The sequence below is a fragment of the Pteropus alecto genome, unplaced genomic scaffold, assembly GCF_000325575.1.
Source record: "Pteropus alecto unplaced genomic scaffold, ASM32557v1 scaffold22, whole genome shotgun sequence".
Lineage (NCBI taxonomy): Eukaryota > Metazoa > Chordata > Mammalia > Chiroptera > Pteropodidae > Pteropus > Pteropus alecto.
In genome coordinates, this window is record NW_006434839.1 from 2,314,255 (window position 1) to 2,332,882 (window position 18,628).

General features: G+C 47.8%; 1 protein-coding gene across 2 annotated transcripts in view; it reads right to left on the minus strand.

Annotated features, from left to right (window-relative positions):
* The window catches only part of TBXAS1 (thromboxane A synthase 1), a 131,714-nt gene that overhangs the window by 24,540 nt on the left and 88,546 nt on the right, over positions 1-18,628 (minus strand). For both annotated transcript variants that reach the window (XM_015588363.2, XM_025045836.1), the window contains exon 10: positions 16,515-16,829. In XM_015588363.2, coding sequence (XP_015443849.1) covers positions 16,515-16,829 — 315 coding nt within the window. The remainder of the gene's footprint in view (positions 1-16,514; positions 16,830-18,628) is intronic.

The following is an 18,628-nucleotide window of genomic DNA, read 5'->3' on the forward strand; positions in this document are numbered from 1 at the left end:
CCGCCCCCCGCCCCGCCAGTGCTGCCGGGAAAGCTCAGATGTGCCGCCTGCCTCGGTTTCCCGCTTTGCACTCAAGTCTCTCTAACCAGATTCCTTTGACTCTGCACAACGGCACCACGTTCCCAGAAGCTGGGCCCTTTCTCCCATTGCCAGCAAAGAGCCGGAAGGGCTTAAGGTGTTGCTAAGGAAAAATAGAGTTGCCAGATTTATCACATAAAAGTGTGAATTTCAGGTAGGCAATGAATCATTTTTGAGTATAAGTATGTCCCAAATATTGCATGAGACATATTCAAAAATGATTCATTGTTTATCAGAAATTTAATTTAAACAGACATCTATATTTTATGTAGCAGCCCTGAGTAGTAATAAATAAGCAGCAAACTGGAGGGAAAGTTTCCGAAGATTAAGACTTTTAAGTGCTCCAAACTACAAAACTTTGTGCTTTCATATGATCATAAATTAACAGCTGTATTATATTATGCAAATTTATGTTAAGTTATTCACTATCTGTCATCACGCTCCAATAAAAATTGTATATATGACATTTCGGAAAAAATGACATCTTCTGATAAGAGTTTTATTCTGCATTTTGGTGGCACTCATTACCTCCGGCTAGCCTGAATGCTGCAGCCACAAACACACAGAGCCGGGGTCTTTGTGAGTGACTCACTGAATTACTTATGGTCTGTCTAGAATCTTCAAGCACAATCCCAGTGAGTGGCCAGGGGTTGCTTTCCCTCCATTTTAATGCCTTTCACAAGAAACAGCTTAGCGGTGAAATAATAGGAGAGAACACCCCTGCCTTTTATCTAGAAGTTGGCAGTTTCCCACCAATAAACACTGTGCAATATGAAGGTTGGCTTGACTGGACAAACAAGAAGGGAGCTCATTTGATTTTTAATCTCCGTGCCTTCCCGTTTCTTGGCGATTATACACAAAGAGGAAAAAGCAATTTCTGCTGTTGCCTTGCTATAGCATAGCTGTGGAAACGTCCACCCGTTGGCTAATTTAATATTCAGAGCATAATAGAGATGCCTTATCGTCGGGCTGATCTGCTTAATTTTTTAACTGATGACCATCATCTTTTGGAGGCTCCTGGTATGCCCCCAGTTTTTTGTTTTTGATTTTAGCTTTTACGATTTTTTTTTTCTTTTCTAATTGTGGAATCCTGTTTGTGGAAGAAATGCGGGCGTCTGTCCTGGGAGGGAGGGGGCAAATCTCGCTAAGGGCACTTTCCATCCCCAAAGTGGTCCCAAGAGCAGAAGCTTCGAGGACAGGGAGCCAGATGGCCACAAGCAATCCTTGAAGAATGCCAGGCCGGCCTTGGAAGTCAGGCTGTTTGCAGCAGACATTACGGGGAGGAAGGCAGGTGACGCCGATGCAGTTAGGAAAGGGCTCTTTGTTCATCCAGAAGCGAAGATGCAGACACCGAGGAAGGAGTCGAAGTGCCGTGCTGGGGTGTCCTGTGCCTGCTCCCCTAAACCCTTCCTGCCCCAGGGTGGGGCTGAGGGCACCCTGTCTGCACTCGGTGTTCCGAGAGCATTTGACAGACTGTTAGCGCACATGGCGAAATGAGCATGGGCCCGGGAGTCAAGTAACCACAGCCGAACGGCCCGCGAGACCTCAGCTGGTCTCCTAATGTCCTTTGCCTCAGTTTCTTCATGTGCAAAATAAAAGGCTTAGATCGACTGGTCCCTAAGTTTCTTCAACTTTAACTTTTATTCGTTCGTTCATTCATTCATTCATTCAACTAACAACGAGCCTGGATGTGATAACAGAGAGGACCCTACACTCATGGTGTCAACCGCTGAGCTTGTCAACGAGCAGAAGTGTGTCCTTCTGCCTAAGAGAAGGAGAAGGGGGAGGAGAGGACAGAATGTGAAACTCCTCGGGGTGCCGGCTCCAGCTTCCTGAAAGTGACTGAGGAAGACAGATTCTAAGAGAGGAAATCTGTTCTCTTGGTTACTGGTTCTCCCAGTTGAGGAGGGAGAGGTCTCCAACGACATGGCTGGCCGGGAGGTGCTGATTTCTGGAAGTTTCTCTCCAAGATAGAGCATGGGCAGGGATGGATTAAACCTGTGGCCCAGCTGTCATTCCAGCTGACCCACGTGGGAATGAATGAACTCATCAGAAGAAACCTGCCTCACCTCTCCAAAGCCTTTGAAGTTTGGTGGAGGGAATGAAGTCGGAGGCATGGAGGATGTTTTCGTCCCTTCTTTTAGTTGTAGAAAAGAAAGGCAAATATGGACATTTAACAAGATGCTGTTTAGATGTCAGCAGGGGACAAGATTTGTTTTGCTCGATTATGGCCTATATTGCCAGAAATCTCATGGAGTCTGAGAAAGATGTTTGTCAGGACACCCACAGACCTTATTAAGTGGGCTTTAAGCTAAATTTTGAGGGACGGAGAAAAATGCTACCAGATACAGTGATAAATTACAACTTTAACATATGAATTATTCCTGAGGGAAGAAACTCTCTGTCTGAAACCCAAGGGACAGAATGAATAGAGAAATTTTTGATATGTTGGATTTTATATAGAAAAAAAATTTTTTTTTTACATGGAAATAGCGATAGAATTTTATTTTAAGCTATGCAAGAGCAGACAAGGGTAAATTTGTCAAATGTTAAGTTAAAAAGAAACAGTATACTCCTCGGCTGAGGTGTTTTTTCTTTCTTTCCTTTGCTGTGAACTTTTATGTCGTTTGATCTTTTTATTGGTTATCGAAATACATTAATTTAGTTTTTCTTTTTATGGTAAAGACTGACACATCTTGACTTCCTAGGATTTCTTAGTTTCTCAAAGCCAAAGATCCAAGTAAAAACGCCATTTACCCTGATAGTGTCCTTAGGTACTTAGTGGAAGAGTATGGAGGGGGACACCCGAGAGAGGAGAAAAAATGGCTTTGAGAACTCTGCAACACTTTGTCAGAGACCCGGCGGTCCCGGGGCTGACGAAATGGTCAAAAATGTGTCCTCATGTGTGTGTGCCAAACCACTCTGAACAGCCATGTGCTCTCACAGACCAACCTACCACGGGCCTCGTGGTCATTCCCAAGACCGCCAAGGATGCAGAAGCCTGCAGGTCTGGGTCCACATCTAGACTCTGCTTCCACTTTGAGCTCGTCACTTAATCTTTAAGTTTCAATTTCCTAACCTTTGAAATGAGGGAAGATGTCAAATTGGTTGTTAGAATTGCTTGGCCCAGCACCAAGCCCAGCACATGTGTTCGATGAGTTGTAATTCTTCTTATTTCCGTCATAATTATTTATTCGTATTGGTTGATATCGAATATTCATTCCCAAAGGATCACTGCTTGATAAAAACAAGTTGGAAACGGGATGTTTCTGTAACAGAACTTAACAGCCGACACTGACAGTGGAGAGTTAGAACTGACCACAGGCCACAGACTGGGAACTGGGAAGATGGACCGTAACCCCCTTGAAAATGTAAGGACCTGCAATGAATTGAGACCAGAAACAAAACCGCCGAATTGTACGTACTATGAAACTTGAGACTTTTTTTTTTTTTAGATGCTTCCAGGACATTTCTCATTTACATAATATTCTCGGTTAGTGGGGCCTATTTCTTTATCGAGTTAGGTCTGATTTATTTAACGCAGAGAAATTATGAATGATTATGGTGCTCCATAAATGTTTACTATTATGATGATGATGGTGGTGACTGCTATCATTAGCATCTTTCAGGTCTACAAATCGCTAATTTGCAGCCAGACTGGGGAGTCATTAAATGAGATTTTCAGAGAAAGGAGAGAGAAAAAAAAAAAAAGGAGGGAGGGGGAAGAGAGAGAAAAAGCGAGAGAAAAAGCGTGAGAGAGAGAGAGACAGAGAGACAGAGACACAGAGAGAGAGAGAGAGACAGAGACAGAGACACAGAGAGAGAGAGAGAGAGAGAGAGAGCAAAAGAGAGAGAAAGCAGAGAGACAGACCGAGGCCCTGGGCAGCCAGACAAAAGAGAGGGAAAGCAGAGAGAGAGAGAGGAAGCAGAGAGACAGACCGAGGCCCTGGGCAGCCAGAAGAGCTCCCCGAATTCTGAGATAGCACGTGGTCTGTGAGAGAACCTTCCTGGGCCTCCACTGTCTTGTCTGTGAGACGGAGAAATAGCCCTTCCTGCTCCTAGAGGTGGGGCACAGAGCAGATGACCTCTTGAGCGTGGTATTTTCCAGGCCTAAGGACCAAAATTCTAAGAGGCGTTTTCAAACAGGCTGGTCGGTTGAGGGGCCTGGGGGCAACCACCTGGAGGGCTTGCTAGGCCTTTGTTTCTAGGCTCTGTGGCCGGGCTGGATCTGAACCACAGCACAGACACAGAAAACCCACTACTTCCTGGTGACCCGATGAGGAACTTTTCTCAAAAGCAAAAAGCAGCTCCAGTAATTATGCAGAGTGTTTATAAAGTTGGGTCGTGTCATTAATAACACAACCCAAGGTCACGGTTAAAGTTAAGTTTGTGTATATACGTCATGGGAGTATGGCAATGGTTCTAAACCCTGCCTGCACCGTAGAGTCACCCGGGGGCTTTTAAAGGAGTTTCATGCCCAGGCCTGGCTGCAGGCCAACTAAATCAGAATCTCCGTGGTGGATCCTATGCATCTACCATTTTTAGAAGTTCTTGAGGACACGAATATATGGCTGCTCTTGGGCCCTGATTTACATGCAGGTCCTTGGTCTGAGTGGCCACGTGAATAGGAGAAGGAACGCCCGGAAGGTCTCTTGCTGCCTGAAATCAGATTCTGTCTAGAGGTGGGCTGGGGTCTATTCTATAACCTCAGCCCACTTCAGTCTCAGACTCTGGGAATTTGGGGGGCAGGCAGTGCTGCTCTGCACACCTCACAGGGGAGCAGCAGCACGCAGCAGAGATATCTGGGAGGAATCAGGCGGGCGGAGCATCCTGCTGGGAGGCAGAGCAGGCCATCCCTTCACGGTCTCAGGGTGCAGGGCCGTTCCCTGGCTCCCGACCCTGTCCCAAGGACTTTCCTAAATTAAGATGAAAATGGCGCTCAGTAGCAGTTAGTAGCTGACCCCAGCTGGGAGAGGATCAAACCTGACGTCCAACAGAGAGCCACGGAGAAAGAGGACAGTGTCCGCTCTCCAGTGTGACACCAGCTACGAGCAGAGGGAGGGCCAGGCTGGTCAAGAGGCTGCGAGACAGATGGCCCAGATGCACGGTCCTCGCTCTTTATGGAAAAACACAATGCGAATGAACTCCAAGGAAATGCAACTTGGGAAAAACTCCAGGGCCGTGGAACCCAAAGAGAAAGCCTGGGCCGACTGGAGAAGAACTTTCTGCACCGAATGAGGCAAGATCAGCTTCACGAAATAGTGAGAAAAGCACCAGAAAGGGTGTCAGTGGAGGTAGGAGGCAGCCCTGCGGCCGGATGTCTCTGTTCCAGGGACGTCCCAGGGATGGAGGGACATCAGGGCCGAAGCCGCCTGTGTGCCTTTCGTCTTGCACTGTGTGAGTCACAAAGAAAGAGAATTCATAAACGCAGAGAATTCGTAAACGCAGAGAATGGACTGTGAAAAAGTCACACAATGAGGGGGAAAAGCCACAACAAACCTAGCCACCCTCGTTATCTTTCGGGCCAAGAGCCAGGATGACAGGTCAAAGCTGGAGCTGGCAAAGGTGACCGATGAGGACGTGCGTCCCCATCTGCCCGGACAATTGGCCTTTTCTCGGTGCCATAAAAGTGCGGCGCAAACGCAGCTTCAGGCCCCCACCCCGGATGGCAGCCCAGAAGCGCCCCCTTTATAGAAATGGTGGAGCTGGCATTGACTCCCCCGTTGGGCCGGACACCTCAGCACTGAGGGGCAGTTTCAGAATCACCGGGTCACTGACTGCTGAGATGATGTTGAAAGGAACAGTGACCAAGTGCTAGGGAGATGTGAGCTCTGGTCCAAGCCAGCCCCCTTCCTACTGCACACCCTTCGACGAGTCATCCTCCTGCAGCCTCAGTGATGGTTGGTCTTTGGTGTCAACTTGGTTAGGCCATCGTGCCCAGTTATTTAATCCAACGCTAATCCGTATCTGTGTCGCTGGGAAGATATTCTGCAGATGTGGTTGGCATCTACAATCAGCTGACTGTGAGTGAATGAGATTACCTTCGATAATGTGCATGAGCCTCATCTAATCGGTCAAAGGCCTTGAGAGCAAAATCTGAGGTTTCCTGGAGAAACCAGCCAGAAGACAGTCTGTTCCAAACCTGCCGCATCGAAACAATGTGGCCCACGTTTCCGGCCGGCGGGCGGGCGCCCTGCAGATGTCAGGACGGCCAGCGCCCAGCATTGAACGGGTCCGTTCTTTAAAATCTCCGTCTCGCATCGGTCCTGCTTCTCTGCAGCTCCTGGACTGATGCAGCCTCTCTTTCTCCACTGATTAAATGCAGATGGTGACAGTTCCTACTTCATAAAGTTACTGTGAGAATCAAGTTAACACTTGTGTGTAAAGTATTAAACTTAGGGCCTGGCACGGAAGCATCGTTATCACTGCCAGCAGAGAAGAAGTCTAGTCCAATGCCTTCCTTTCACAGATAAGGAAACTGAGGCACGGAGGGGGTGACAGGAGCACGTGTACGGATGCTGGCAGCGTGGCCAGGATCGTACATGGATTCACTCACTTAATCCTCACAACAACCTTACGGGCTACATACTATTGCTATTCCCATTTCACAGACGAGAAAGCTGAGGAACAGAGATTATGCCAGCATCCCTGTCACACCGCCCCTGAGTGACAGCGCAGCGTCCCCATGCGCGTGATTGGCAGGGCTGGGACTAGCACACAGGTCTCCGGTCCCTCTTTCGGGCAGCAGAGAGAAGTCTAGGTTCGGTGTGAGCGTGATTGACACCTCCTCCTCCCTGGGGGCATCACAGAGAGAGGCAGAGCCTGCCCCCAGGGGAGGAGTAAGAACTGCCTTCAAGGAGTGGGACCTCAAACACAGCGAGTGATGGATGAGGCCAGCCCACCTCACTGTGTTGTTTGCATGAAAAAGTTTGTTGTTCTTCCAGAACCACCCTCGCCTGGACCGCAGTCCTCCTCAGCCACTAGAACCACTTTCTCAGTGAGTTCGAATCCTTGTGTATAGCTAAGGAGGCGAGAAGTTTCCCTTCTTGCTTCCAGCCTTAAATCACTAATTAAAATATCTTGGAGACTAAACCCATTGCCAAAGGCTTTCTAAAGCTTCTTGTTCATAACCAGAGGGAAGTTGATCCCCTTCTCATCTTTATAATCAGGATTGTTTTTTCAGGGTGTCTGTTTTAAGCTTCCTGCAGCTCTGGCCCCAGTTCAGTCCCAGCAGGGGGAGGCCAGTGGAGTTTAATTACATTCCTCCTATAGGGAACATTCGAGGAATGAGGCTTTGAAAAACAACTTATGCTACCAAAAAGAAAAAAAAAAATCAAATTAGGGAGTGAAAAACAGACATTGCCTTTTGTGTCCTAGAGACCCGATCTAAATATTTAAATTTTAAAGACCGACTTCTAAGTGCTTAGCTTTATAAACCTTACACATTGCAATTCACGGGAGAGTCAAACATCCTTTCCGATCTGGAATATTCATATGCCTGGACTAGTAGGCTCATGTGGTCGATACTTTCACACATACCATATTCAGCTATAAAACAATGTTACACACACACACACACACACACCCCAACACAAACATAATGCTGCCCACAGCCCTGGGGCAAAACAGACTTACCAGAAAACTCAGAGTAAATTAAACGTCTGGACCACAAGCATTTTAGAAAGGTCCCTTATTCTGTACTGATTTCCCAATATTTCTTCCGCCCCCTGTCTCTGAGGTGCCCAGTGGCGGGCTGGTAGTGGGCGTGGATGCAGCCCCACCCCCCGGCAGAAGCTGTTAATTTGCAGACTGCTAGCAGATAATTGCCGTGAACTGAGAGAAGAGTCGTAAAAGGTAAGTAGGTGGGCAATCAGCGAGGACGGATTTCAGTTCCGTGGAGGAAGACCTTTATCAAGGATAATGGCGGACAGTAGGTAGTGAGTTCCCTGTTCCTGGGAGCATTCAAGCAGAGCAGCGTGGTCTCTCGGGTATCTGCCCTGGATGGGAGACTGCCCTAGATGGCTCCTTAGACCCCCTCAGAGCCTGAGGGCCCAGGTTCCCTCCATGCCTTGGCGTGACAGGTTCTGGGCACGAGCTGGCGGATGAGTGAAACGGCGCCCCCCCTCCCCGGGAGCCCTGCGGGATCGTGGGGACTGCCGAGTGCTGCCTTCGCCTGCCTCCCTCTGCCTCAGCAGCAGCCTTCTCTAACTCCCGTGTCCTTCCTTTCAGAGCGCAGTGACCACGTGTTTTCTCCCAGGCGTCTCCCTGTGCTTCCCCACCTCAGTCTCCAGTTAGAAAACATTCATTCACTCATTCAGCACTGTTCATCACCAGTCTCCTCTGGGCCAGGTGCTGCTGGAGGCCAGTGTGCCGAGCAGAGCGCCCCTGTGGGTACTTGAGTATATCACCCTCTCCCAAGAGCGGTGGCGTTTTAATGATGGGCAGTGTCTCGAAACAAAGGAAGGACCTCCTGATGGTGAAATTTTAAGGCTCGTGATGGGTCGATGGAAAAAATTTTCAGGGTCTAGGAGTCTTTAAATTTATATCCGCTGCTATCATCCTGCTTCCCTGGTGTAACAGTGGCTTTGGTTAATAGAGTCCAGTGACTTTTTTAAAAAAAGTGTGTATTTATTCTTCTATTCCAAAAGCAAATTGTTGGGAAGAAGACCCATACTTTTGGTGTTTTAAGAGCCTATAATGTGAGCAGCAGTTAAATAAACGAGCCATTCAGTTGAGAGCCAAGCCGCCTGCCAAGGGGAGAGCTTCACCTGTGGAGTTCACGTTCCCAAGTTTATTTTTAATTCTCGCTTTTCTGGATTGACATGAACCGACCCCGCCAGCTTATTTTGCTAAGCAAAGCTTGGCCTCTCTCGAGGCCCAGAGTATTAAATACTCCGAGTCGCCCCATGAAGGGCACCAAATATATGCTGATTGGTATGGCCCGTTCCCGGGAGGGACATCTTTTTGCAGGTCACCTCTCCTTCTGCCGAGACAACTGCTCTGCAGGGACTTACAGGGGAGGGGGACTTGGAGCATCACTTGCTAAAAATTGCAAGTGCTGAAGTGCTACACTTGATTAAGCCCGGTGGCCCAGAAAAGCACCTGCACGTTCTTCCTGCGCTGCAGCCCACTTCCCACCTGCCCACCCATCGCACGCACCCGGGACATCACTTTGCGAATTTCCAGGCTTCGGGGACCGCCAGCGGCCCCAAGGGGGCAGCGGGCCAGGAGATGGAGCAGGGAAGCCTCTGCCTCTCTGTGGATCTCGGGAACAGAGCCAGAACGAGGATCGAGAAGACGAAATGGTGCTGCGAACCCCGAAGGGAGGAGAGAGCAGAGAAATCCAAGAACTGGGGCTGGACGAGAAGCGGGAGGAAAGAAAAGGGGGCGGGGATCCACAGAGCATCTCTGAGTTCTTAGGTGGCATCAGGCCTGGGGATGTGGCTGCTACTGCCGAGGCCCCGGGAGCAGTTCAAAGTCAAGGTGAGTTCAATGTCCCCAGTGGTCACGGGTTTTGGATGTCCCCGGGGAGGGACAATCTACCTTCCTGCAGGTGTCCCCGAGGAACGAATGGGCAGATGACCTGGATCACAAAGATGGTTTTGCGTATCTAATAATCATATGGGCAGTTGGAAACGGGGGCTCTGCCACCCGATCCGGGTTCACTGTTCACCCTGCTTCGGGGACTCGGGTTGTCTGCTGACGGGGCACAGAAGTGCCTCATATCCTGTCTTCCTCCTTCCCAGAGCTGTTGCTTTGGTAGCAGTGCCCCCAGCCATCACTTCCGAGCTGGGTTCCAGGTACACGCCCAGAGAGCCCCTCTTGTAGGCTGTCAAGACTTCTCTCCTGTGATGTTAGTTGTTGAGATGCCAGGGAAGGGCGAGAGAGTCTACATCTCCGGGTCAGACACTTTCAGGATGAAAGACAGGAAGTGGGCAAGTTGGACATATTCCAAAGTCCCCCCATGCAGCTCCTGCTCCTGCGGTGAAAACAATATAGATTTTGCTCTTGGCTCCCGGGGAGCAGCATTGGGGAGGTTCTCTTTAACCGCAGTACTTTGACGCGGCCTCTCGCCTCTCAATTGGCATCTAAAGCTACACTTAGGGCTCATTAGGGGAGGTTGTGGTCTAGATGAGGCTCCCTGCCTAAAACTCTAGCCTGGTGGATATGATCGGGCCCGCGTCTACACGTGCATACTGAGAGAAGGCTCTGGTCGCCACCTTTATCTGTCTTGAAAATGACCACAGATGAACTCAAAAGCTCTCCCTAGCTTCCCACCCTGGAAAAGATTGTCTAAGGAGGCCAGATAATTTTAGGGTTGCAAGCAATACACTTCTAAAAACATACCCAGGACCGAATAATTCCCACATCACTTTCTCTCTCAAGAGGCAAATCACTGCAGAATAATTCGTTGCTACGTACATCACAACTGAGAGAGATGCAGAAGTTCGAGTTTAGAACCTGGCTGCTCACGGTACGGGCCATGGACCAGTAGCATCCATGTCCCCTGGGAGCTTGTTGGAAATGCAGAATCGCAGGCCCCGCCCCAGACCTGCTGAGTCAGAACCTGCATTTTAACAGGCTCCCCACATTAAACTTGGAGACTCCCCATCCGCTGCCTGGTACTGCAGTCCGTCACTGCTAATTTCACTTGGCTGGCGTCCCGTTTCTTGTCTTCGTTTTATAGTTTGACTTTAGGGCTGTAAGTCGTTCTTTGTCCCTACCTCTTTCCTGTTTGTTTGGGGATCTGCAGGAGACGGACACATCAGATAACCTGCCCTGTGTGGCTGGGGAACACCTGAACTTTCTCTTCTTCAAGATGAAACAGCAGGACCTGAGCAGACCTAGGCAAAGCAGACCCCTTCCCAGTGGGGAAAAACCCGTTTCCCGTTTTTCACTTGAATCTTAAAATCAACTATGTCCTATTCCCCGAGTGAACGTGACCCCGCAAATACATGGTGGGTGGGAGCCAAACTGGCAGACTTTTTTTTTCCTATAATGAGGATCAATGTGTGTTAAACTAGTCACATTTTTTTTTTTTCAACAAACCCTCCCCCTGTGACTAAGGATGTGTATTTATGAAACAGTTAGTTTGAGGCAAATGGCTCTTTTTTTTTTTTTTTTTTTTAATTGTAGCCACAGAATATGCCTTTTTCTTTTGAGGTCCTCTGGCTGCTTTAAGAAACAAATCCTCAACCTCGCTCTCATTAGCAGCATGAGCTAATCAGCTGAAATACCCAGCATGGAATGTTCTTTTATCCTTTACAAGAAAAAGAGTAAGTTGTATTTTAATTAGATATTTATAATGGTTACAAAGCAGCCCTTTCAGAGAAGTTTGAAGAATCTGGCCTTCCTTCTAAGGCATAACCGCGTTCAAAGTATCCTAAAGAGAGGCTATATATCAATTTATCACGAATCTAGTCCAATTCGTGATAAATTTATAACTGGGTTCTGCACAGATTTATAACAACAATTAGGCAGAAGGAAAATGAGTCATAAATTTTGGCTGGCACAGTTTGGCACCAAAGAGAAGAAAAGAGAATGGTTTAGCCAGATCAAAAGTCGATAATTTCAACACAAAGCGCTAAAGCTATAGCGAAAACCATTTATATGGAAAGAAGTTTTTTTTTTTTTTTTCATCCTTTTCAGAATGAGATATTGGAGAACACAGTGAAGCATCTACATTACAAAGGTCTTATTAAATAATTGGTGTCCTTTCTCAATTTTACGAGTGGTACAAGTGCTACAGATCTTTCCCTTCTCCCCACCTCTTGAGTTTCATGAACGTACCTCCTCTTTCATGTGACTCAGAGAACATGGGGAAAAGAGCGAGTTCTCCGAGAGACTGGGTGACTTGAGAAAGAAGGTTTTAAGCTGGATGTTGGTGGTGGAGTGAGCGGAGGGGAAGGAAGCCAGAATTCCAAAGCCAGATGATTTGGAAGAAAACATGTGGCTGGGAATGAAGCAGTTTAGAGGCATAAAGAAGATTATAACTATTATAAACTGAAATGGAAATCTAGACCCGGTAAAGAGAAAGGCGATCAGGGCCACTTTGGGTCAAAAGAGATGGTGAGAGAGAATAGCGGTCGGAATGTGCGAGCCGTGAAACCGGTATAAAGTTACCCCCAGTGGTAAAGGAAGACCTTCGAGTGCCTTGTATGTGCTGGAAGTTCAGTTCTGCTAAAAGCCAGCACCCGAGTTATTGACTTTCACCACTGACAATTTCACATCTTGACTGAGAAAGGATGCAGTAAAGCCGACTGTCAACCCAGGCTTTGTGCTGACCAATAGGGAAGCAGTGACTGGCTCTGTGGAAATCGCAGGCTGCTTATATGAAGTGGCCGCGTCCTTTTCAAGAAACACCCAAGAGCAGGCCGTCTGCATCCTTTAGAAGTACAAAAGAGCAGGCAGTACTAGGTGCTGTCGGGCTTACCCCTCTGACTTTGGAAAGTCAGTATTTAAAAATTCAGAGGAGAGGCGAATGTGATTGCATAGAAAGAAATTTGAAAGTGGGAGCTTGTAATCTGGGGGCTACGGCTTCTAGGTATGGGGGCAGATACTCTGTTTTCTAGCCACCCAGCAGCCATTCCCCCTACTTCCAGTAACAGTGGTTTGAGAATCTACCCCTCCCTCATTCCAGGTCTGAGTGGTTCAGGCTGAGGCTCCGCCTAGATACCAAATCCAGGGTGGAGTGAGTGACCCGGGTCTAAGCCAATGAGAGCGTTATATTCCCCTCGAGCTCCGGTGATTGGTTGAAGTGTTAAAACTGGACCAGAAGGGTCTGGACTTTTTAATGTCTAAGAGCGACCAGAAACTTTTGAGATCTGTCCAAGGTATCATCAAGGAAAGAGAAAGGACGTTGGTCAGAGCACATTTAAAGTAAATAATTGGAGGAAACACAAAACGTTTCCATATTTGCACCACACTTAGTTCAGACTGTTCAGCATACAGGTTACACAACCATCTCGAGACCACCAAGGGAGATCCTGTCTCCCCGTCTCGGAATGGGACTGGAGCTGAAAGGTGGGGAGCGAGAACGACCCGGATCCAGAGACAGAGTTTGAACTCCTGCATCAAGCATACTCGAAGGCAGCCCTGTTCTCTAGAGTTTTCTGATATGTGGGCCAATTAACAACCTGGACAAATCTGGTCTGAATTTTCTAACACAGCCAACAAGAAGAGTCCTTACCGATACAGTGCACATATACACTCTTTTTCTTGGGGAGAGGGTCACTGCTGTCATCAGATTCTCGTAGGGCATTGCCAGAAAAGGATGCGACTCAGAGAAGAGGTACTCTAGAGCTCAAACAGTGATCGCGAAGGGAAGGCCACCTACTGAGGTGAGGGGCTCCGCAGGGACATCATGAAGAGCTAGGTCAGAACGTCCTTGGGTGCCGCGTCTGGAGCCTGAGCCTGGCATTAACTGGCACTCGAGAAATATTTGTTGAATGGAAACCAGCGGGAAATTATAACAAGTCATACTTTGCATGCAAATTTTTAGGAAAATATCTAATGTGTGAACATATAATCTGCACTTCCATGTCCTGACAGATGGCCCATATTAACAGAACTCTGATTATAGTAAAAAAAAAAAAAAAGAAGAGAACCTGCAGATATTCATTGATTGCATACCATGTGCAAGGCTATACTTCTATTAACACTACTGTGACTACCAGTAGTGACTACCAATATGCGTCCCTGTTTCCCAGAGGCAGCCCCAATTGTTAGTTACCTAGAGAAAGGAAATGATCCGGGGCTTGCATGGCTGGGGCAGGACTTTGTTTATTCTAAGAAACAGGACCCTCAGAGTCTAAGGATGTATTCCCAAGGTGGAACAAGGGACCACCTGCATCGGAATCTTCTGGGATGTTAATTTTAAAATTCAGGTTCGTAGGCCCTGGCCCAGACTTATGGAATCACACTCTCCAAGGGTGGGTCCCTGTTCTCTGCATGTTAAACAGCCTTCCGAGACGGTTCTTTGTACACTGAAGTTTGAGAACCTTTACCTACTAAACTCTGTCTGTGTGCCTGTGGGCTCTCAGGACCTTGCTGCATTCTGCACAGCCCCGTGGGAGGTGGTCCTCTGGGGGACAGAAGCTCCATCCTGGGTTGGGGAGATGTGAAGGAGGCCAGGCTTTGGTAAGACAGTGTCATCCACCTTGAGGCCATGGGCAGTTATGGCCGTGTCCTGGGAGATAAACACATCCAGAGGTGGTCACGATGGAGCCGGTGGGAGAGACTTCTCGAGCCCCACGCTCTCTCCAGAACACCGCACGTTCTGGACTTGATTACTTGCTGCCCTCTGTTGCCCTGGAGGGTTTTATTTGGAAGGGAAGTATTGTTTTAATAGCCATAAGTACTTATTTTTCAGTTGCTATTAAATACTTTGAAGGTGAGGATCGTGGCCTCTACCTGTTGGAGCTGCTCCCTCTCTAACCTACCACCATATCAGCCCAGCCAACTGCTGGGTACTTACTAGATACTTAAAGGTCTTTAGTTAGACCAGCCTTCTGGTTTATTTGAGACCAGCCTTTCCTGCCTTCCTGGGATAGCAGCAGGAGCTTCTGGGTGTGGGGGTGTGTCCCCCTAACTCCTCAGTCACATAACTTGAGTATGCTGTGGGTGAATCGATGGGCTTAACCCCACTTGTGCCTCCATTCCCCAGCCACGGTAGTTGCTTCAAGAACAGGCAGCGACCTAGGCAATCCCGTCAGAGAGAACGCCATGACTCTTGCTGAGAATTCGGGGCCATAGACTCTTTTCTCCATTTATTACGAGCAGAGAATCCTGCAGTCCACACCGTCTCGGAAGGCTGCTCGGGTCTTCGAGAGGAGGGCGGGACTGAGAAGGAGGCCAGCACGAAGGAAGCAGAGCCAAGAACTGGAGAACTGGGGACCGGAGCATGTCATGGAGGCTGGATAAAGATTTGGCTGAAGACACATCTGTTCCTGAGCTGTTTGTTCAGTTATATGTAATAATAAGCCCCTCCCTTTTTTTTCTTAAATCAGTTTTGTTTCCTGCCAGCAAATACATCCTATAGAGATGCTCTTCAGCTCCTGTTATTGCTCTTGCAGTGATACACCCTGATCATCTTCAGCCTCTCCTTCGCCTCAGTTATAAAAACCACGCAACTACCAATAAAATACTATCGGTGGTGAGACTGGGTAGTTGAGCGATTTGGATTCATGGCTTGTTGAGACTTCATGCCCAAAGAATATCGATTAATGGATCAATGTCAACCTGGAGGGAAGCCCCGTCCTGTTCAACATTTTAATCAATGACTTGGATGAAATAGGAGACATGCTTAACAAGTCTCAGATGACACAAAGCTGGAGGAGTTGCTAATATGACAGATGGCAGAATCAAGATTCAAAATTATTTTGACTGACTTGAGCAGTAATAAGGATAAATATAAACTCTTGCATCGAGGCTCAAGAAATCGATTGTACAGTCAGTGGATTGGGCAGGCCAGCGTGGCAGTTGTCATAATATCGTGGAACTCTGAGTTGACCATAAGCTCATGAGGAGCCAAAAGTTGAGGAAATTAGTATCACAGTTAATGCATTGGAGAAGAAAGGCTAATGTTGCATTTACTTCCTCAGTGGGGTAAAAAAAGTAATTTTCTGGGAAGCAGTTTTCAGCTCAACGTATGAAAAAAAAAAAATTCTAATAGTTCCGATAACAGAACGGGCCACCTCCCAAGATCGTGACTCTAAAAATTACATCAGAATGTAATGGAAAGGATTCTATTATGGTGGCCTTCCTTTTAAAGCACAGATTTAGAAAATGACTTTCTTTCACAACTCCTAAGTCAAAGCAATACATACAGAAGCATCCAGAAACAAAGGCTGTGACAAAGTAGCCTAACTCAGCACCCTTGAAAGTTTACTTCACGTCCAGCAGGGAGAGGCCTCACCTAGAAGGAATATCCAGAATCTGGACCCGCTGCTGACTGGCCCCATTTCACCCGACTCCATCTGTGGCCCCCTTCTTTGTGCTCATCCAACCTGCACGCCTGGCCCATCCTTCTGCCCACTCCTGCCTCTTAATTGGCTCCATTTTCTGAATCAGACCTGCTTCCCTGAGCATGGCGACTCCACAGTCAGTGCACTGAGAAACCACACCGCCTGCCCCACCTCTGACCTTTGACCCTGACTCATGAAGGCTTTGCAGCTTCCCCGAGCCAGGCCTGGTTTCATAGACCACCCCAAACAGTGAAGGCGCGTGCACAACTTTCTTTTTTTTCTGTTATCCTGAACATTCCATCGCACTTTCTAACCCAGAGAGATGGAGTAGGCGAGCAACGGTCCTCTTTCACCTTAAGAACTTAGAACGTGAATTTAGCAAGGCCGTTATCAAAAATAGGTTTCACGTCGACGAACATAAAATCAATTGTGTGGATTTCACATGGAGCCCTGGACCCAACTTGTACTCACATATTTCTCGTTGAAACGGTCCACCTCTGTCAGAAGCTTCTCTTGGCAGTCAGGGTTGGTGGCCAGTAGGTAGGTGGCGAAAGATAGTGTGTTGGTGATGATCTCGTAGCCGGCGATGAGGAAGAGGAAGGCCTGGCCCACGATCTCATCCACAGTCAAGGGCTTGGACAGGGGTCTGGGCTGGCCTTGCTGGGAAGGATTCGCTGAGCATTCGGAGGATGAGAAGACTTGTCTGACTATGTCGAAGCTCTCCACGCCCACGGAAGGGGTGGATTGTCGGGCATCCAGGACCATTTGGAGGAAGTCTCTCCGCCTCTAAGGGACAAAAGAAGAAATTGCACATTTTGGCCCTAGAGTTGCATAAGTGAGTCTTAGAGCACAAAAGACATGCACGTGGAGCTTTTAAAAGAGCTGGACAGGAACAAAGATTCTCACTGCGGGGTGATCTGAGACGGCGAGAACCTGGAACCCCCTCCCCCCCGCCGAATGTCCCTCAGTCCCCACTGGTTCACAGACTGGTGCAGCAAAGAGAGACTGCCATGCTGCCATTAAAAAGAATGTGGCCCTTCTATCTGGGCCGAGTCAGAAAGATGGGAAGCCGTTTCGGTAAGCCAAAATGAGCAAGTTGCAGAACGGTGTAGCAAGTTGCAGAACGGTGTGCCCAGTTCTGTAAACAGTAAATGTACGAGATACATAATTACGCGTGTTCGTCCGCGCCTGGAAAAATCTTTAGCAACATCCATACTCCACGGTGAGCTGGAGGAGCTGAGTAAACCAGGGGCCTTGTAATTTTTACTTTATCCATGTTCGTACTGTTGGTTGGTTGGTTTGGTTGGTTTTCCAACACTAAAACGATGAAAACCGTATAGATTTAAGTCAAAGCACATGCTCCATTGTTCACGTCTGCACAGCTCAGGGCTTCTATATTTTTCTCATACAGCAGGAAGTTAACAGAATCTGGGGGCAGGGGAGGGGACTAGCTGTGGAGAAGCTTGTCTTCTGAGTGTCCAGTCTGCATCTCGCATCCCTTAGCCTAGCTCCCTTTAATCCCCTACCCCATTTAGGTGGTTAAAGATGTATAACCCCATTCCACCCCCCACGTTCCTTATCAGCAATTTGCATATTCTTTGTATTTTTACTATCACTGCTTGTAACCACAGAAGGTTTCTGCATTGCTTTAGCCTTGACAAAGTATATCCCTTCTTTGAAAAGCTTTTTAATGTGATGAGTGACAACCAATATGTGACTTTTTTTTTTTTCTGAAGTTTATGGGCCTAAACAGCAAACGGAGACTATCAGAACCACCGGCAGAAAATATTATAATTTCAGATTCCTTTATTTGTTGTAGCATTTTCTCAATTCATTGGCTTCCGGATTTCTGTTGCATGAATAATCTACGCCACACACGTTAGCACTTAACTCCATCCTTGAAGATCGTTATTTCAAGTGGGGTTGCTTTTTTCCCTCCATCGGAGTGCAAGTGTCTGCACCCCACCCGCCCCCACCCCGGGGACAGTTGTGGTCCTTGAGGCCTCCTGGTGGCTTTTCTGGAGTGCCGTGAGGGTGATGATGAAAGAGACGGCGTGGCCACATCCACACTGTTGGATTTTTCCAGTGGCAGAACTGCAGCTGGCTGAGACAGGCTGCTACAGGGCCATCTAGGCTCAGAGAAATCCGTCTTAACCTCCAGTTGCAGAGGCCAGAAAAAAAGGGCTGCTCTCTAGGGCCTGTGCCTGGAGAGGAGCATTAGTGCAGATGGGTTTCTTGTATTCGCACTGCATCACGGAGGCTATTTAAAGACTGCCCATTTAGGACCGAAACAGTGCTGGTTTATGGTTATATCCAAGAAAAATACGCACCCTGATAGATGTAGGTGTCTAATCCACCCATCGGCTAGAGCTTAGAAAAATATTTACCTTTTAACATCTGTGCTGCATTTTCCACTGCGCAAACACACATCTGCTTGATGGAATGTCTACAGAGTTTAGATGGGTTTAAAGCAAGTTTTCTTAGTAACCGTATAGCTCTGTCTTGACACAGGCGGTCCTGGATTTGTGGTTGGGAAGCTTTTCTCAGATCAACTCATTGTTTGAAACAAATAGCTCTCGAGTTTA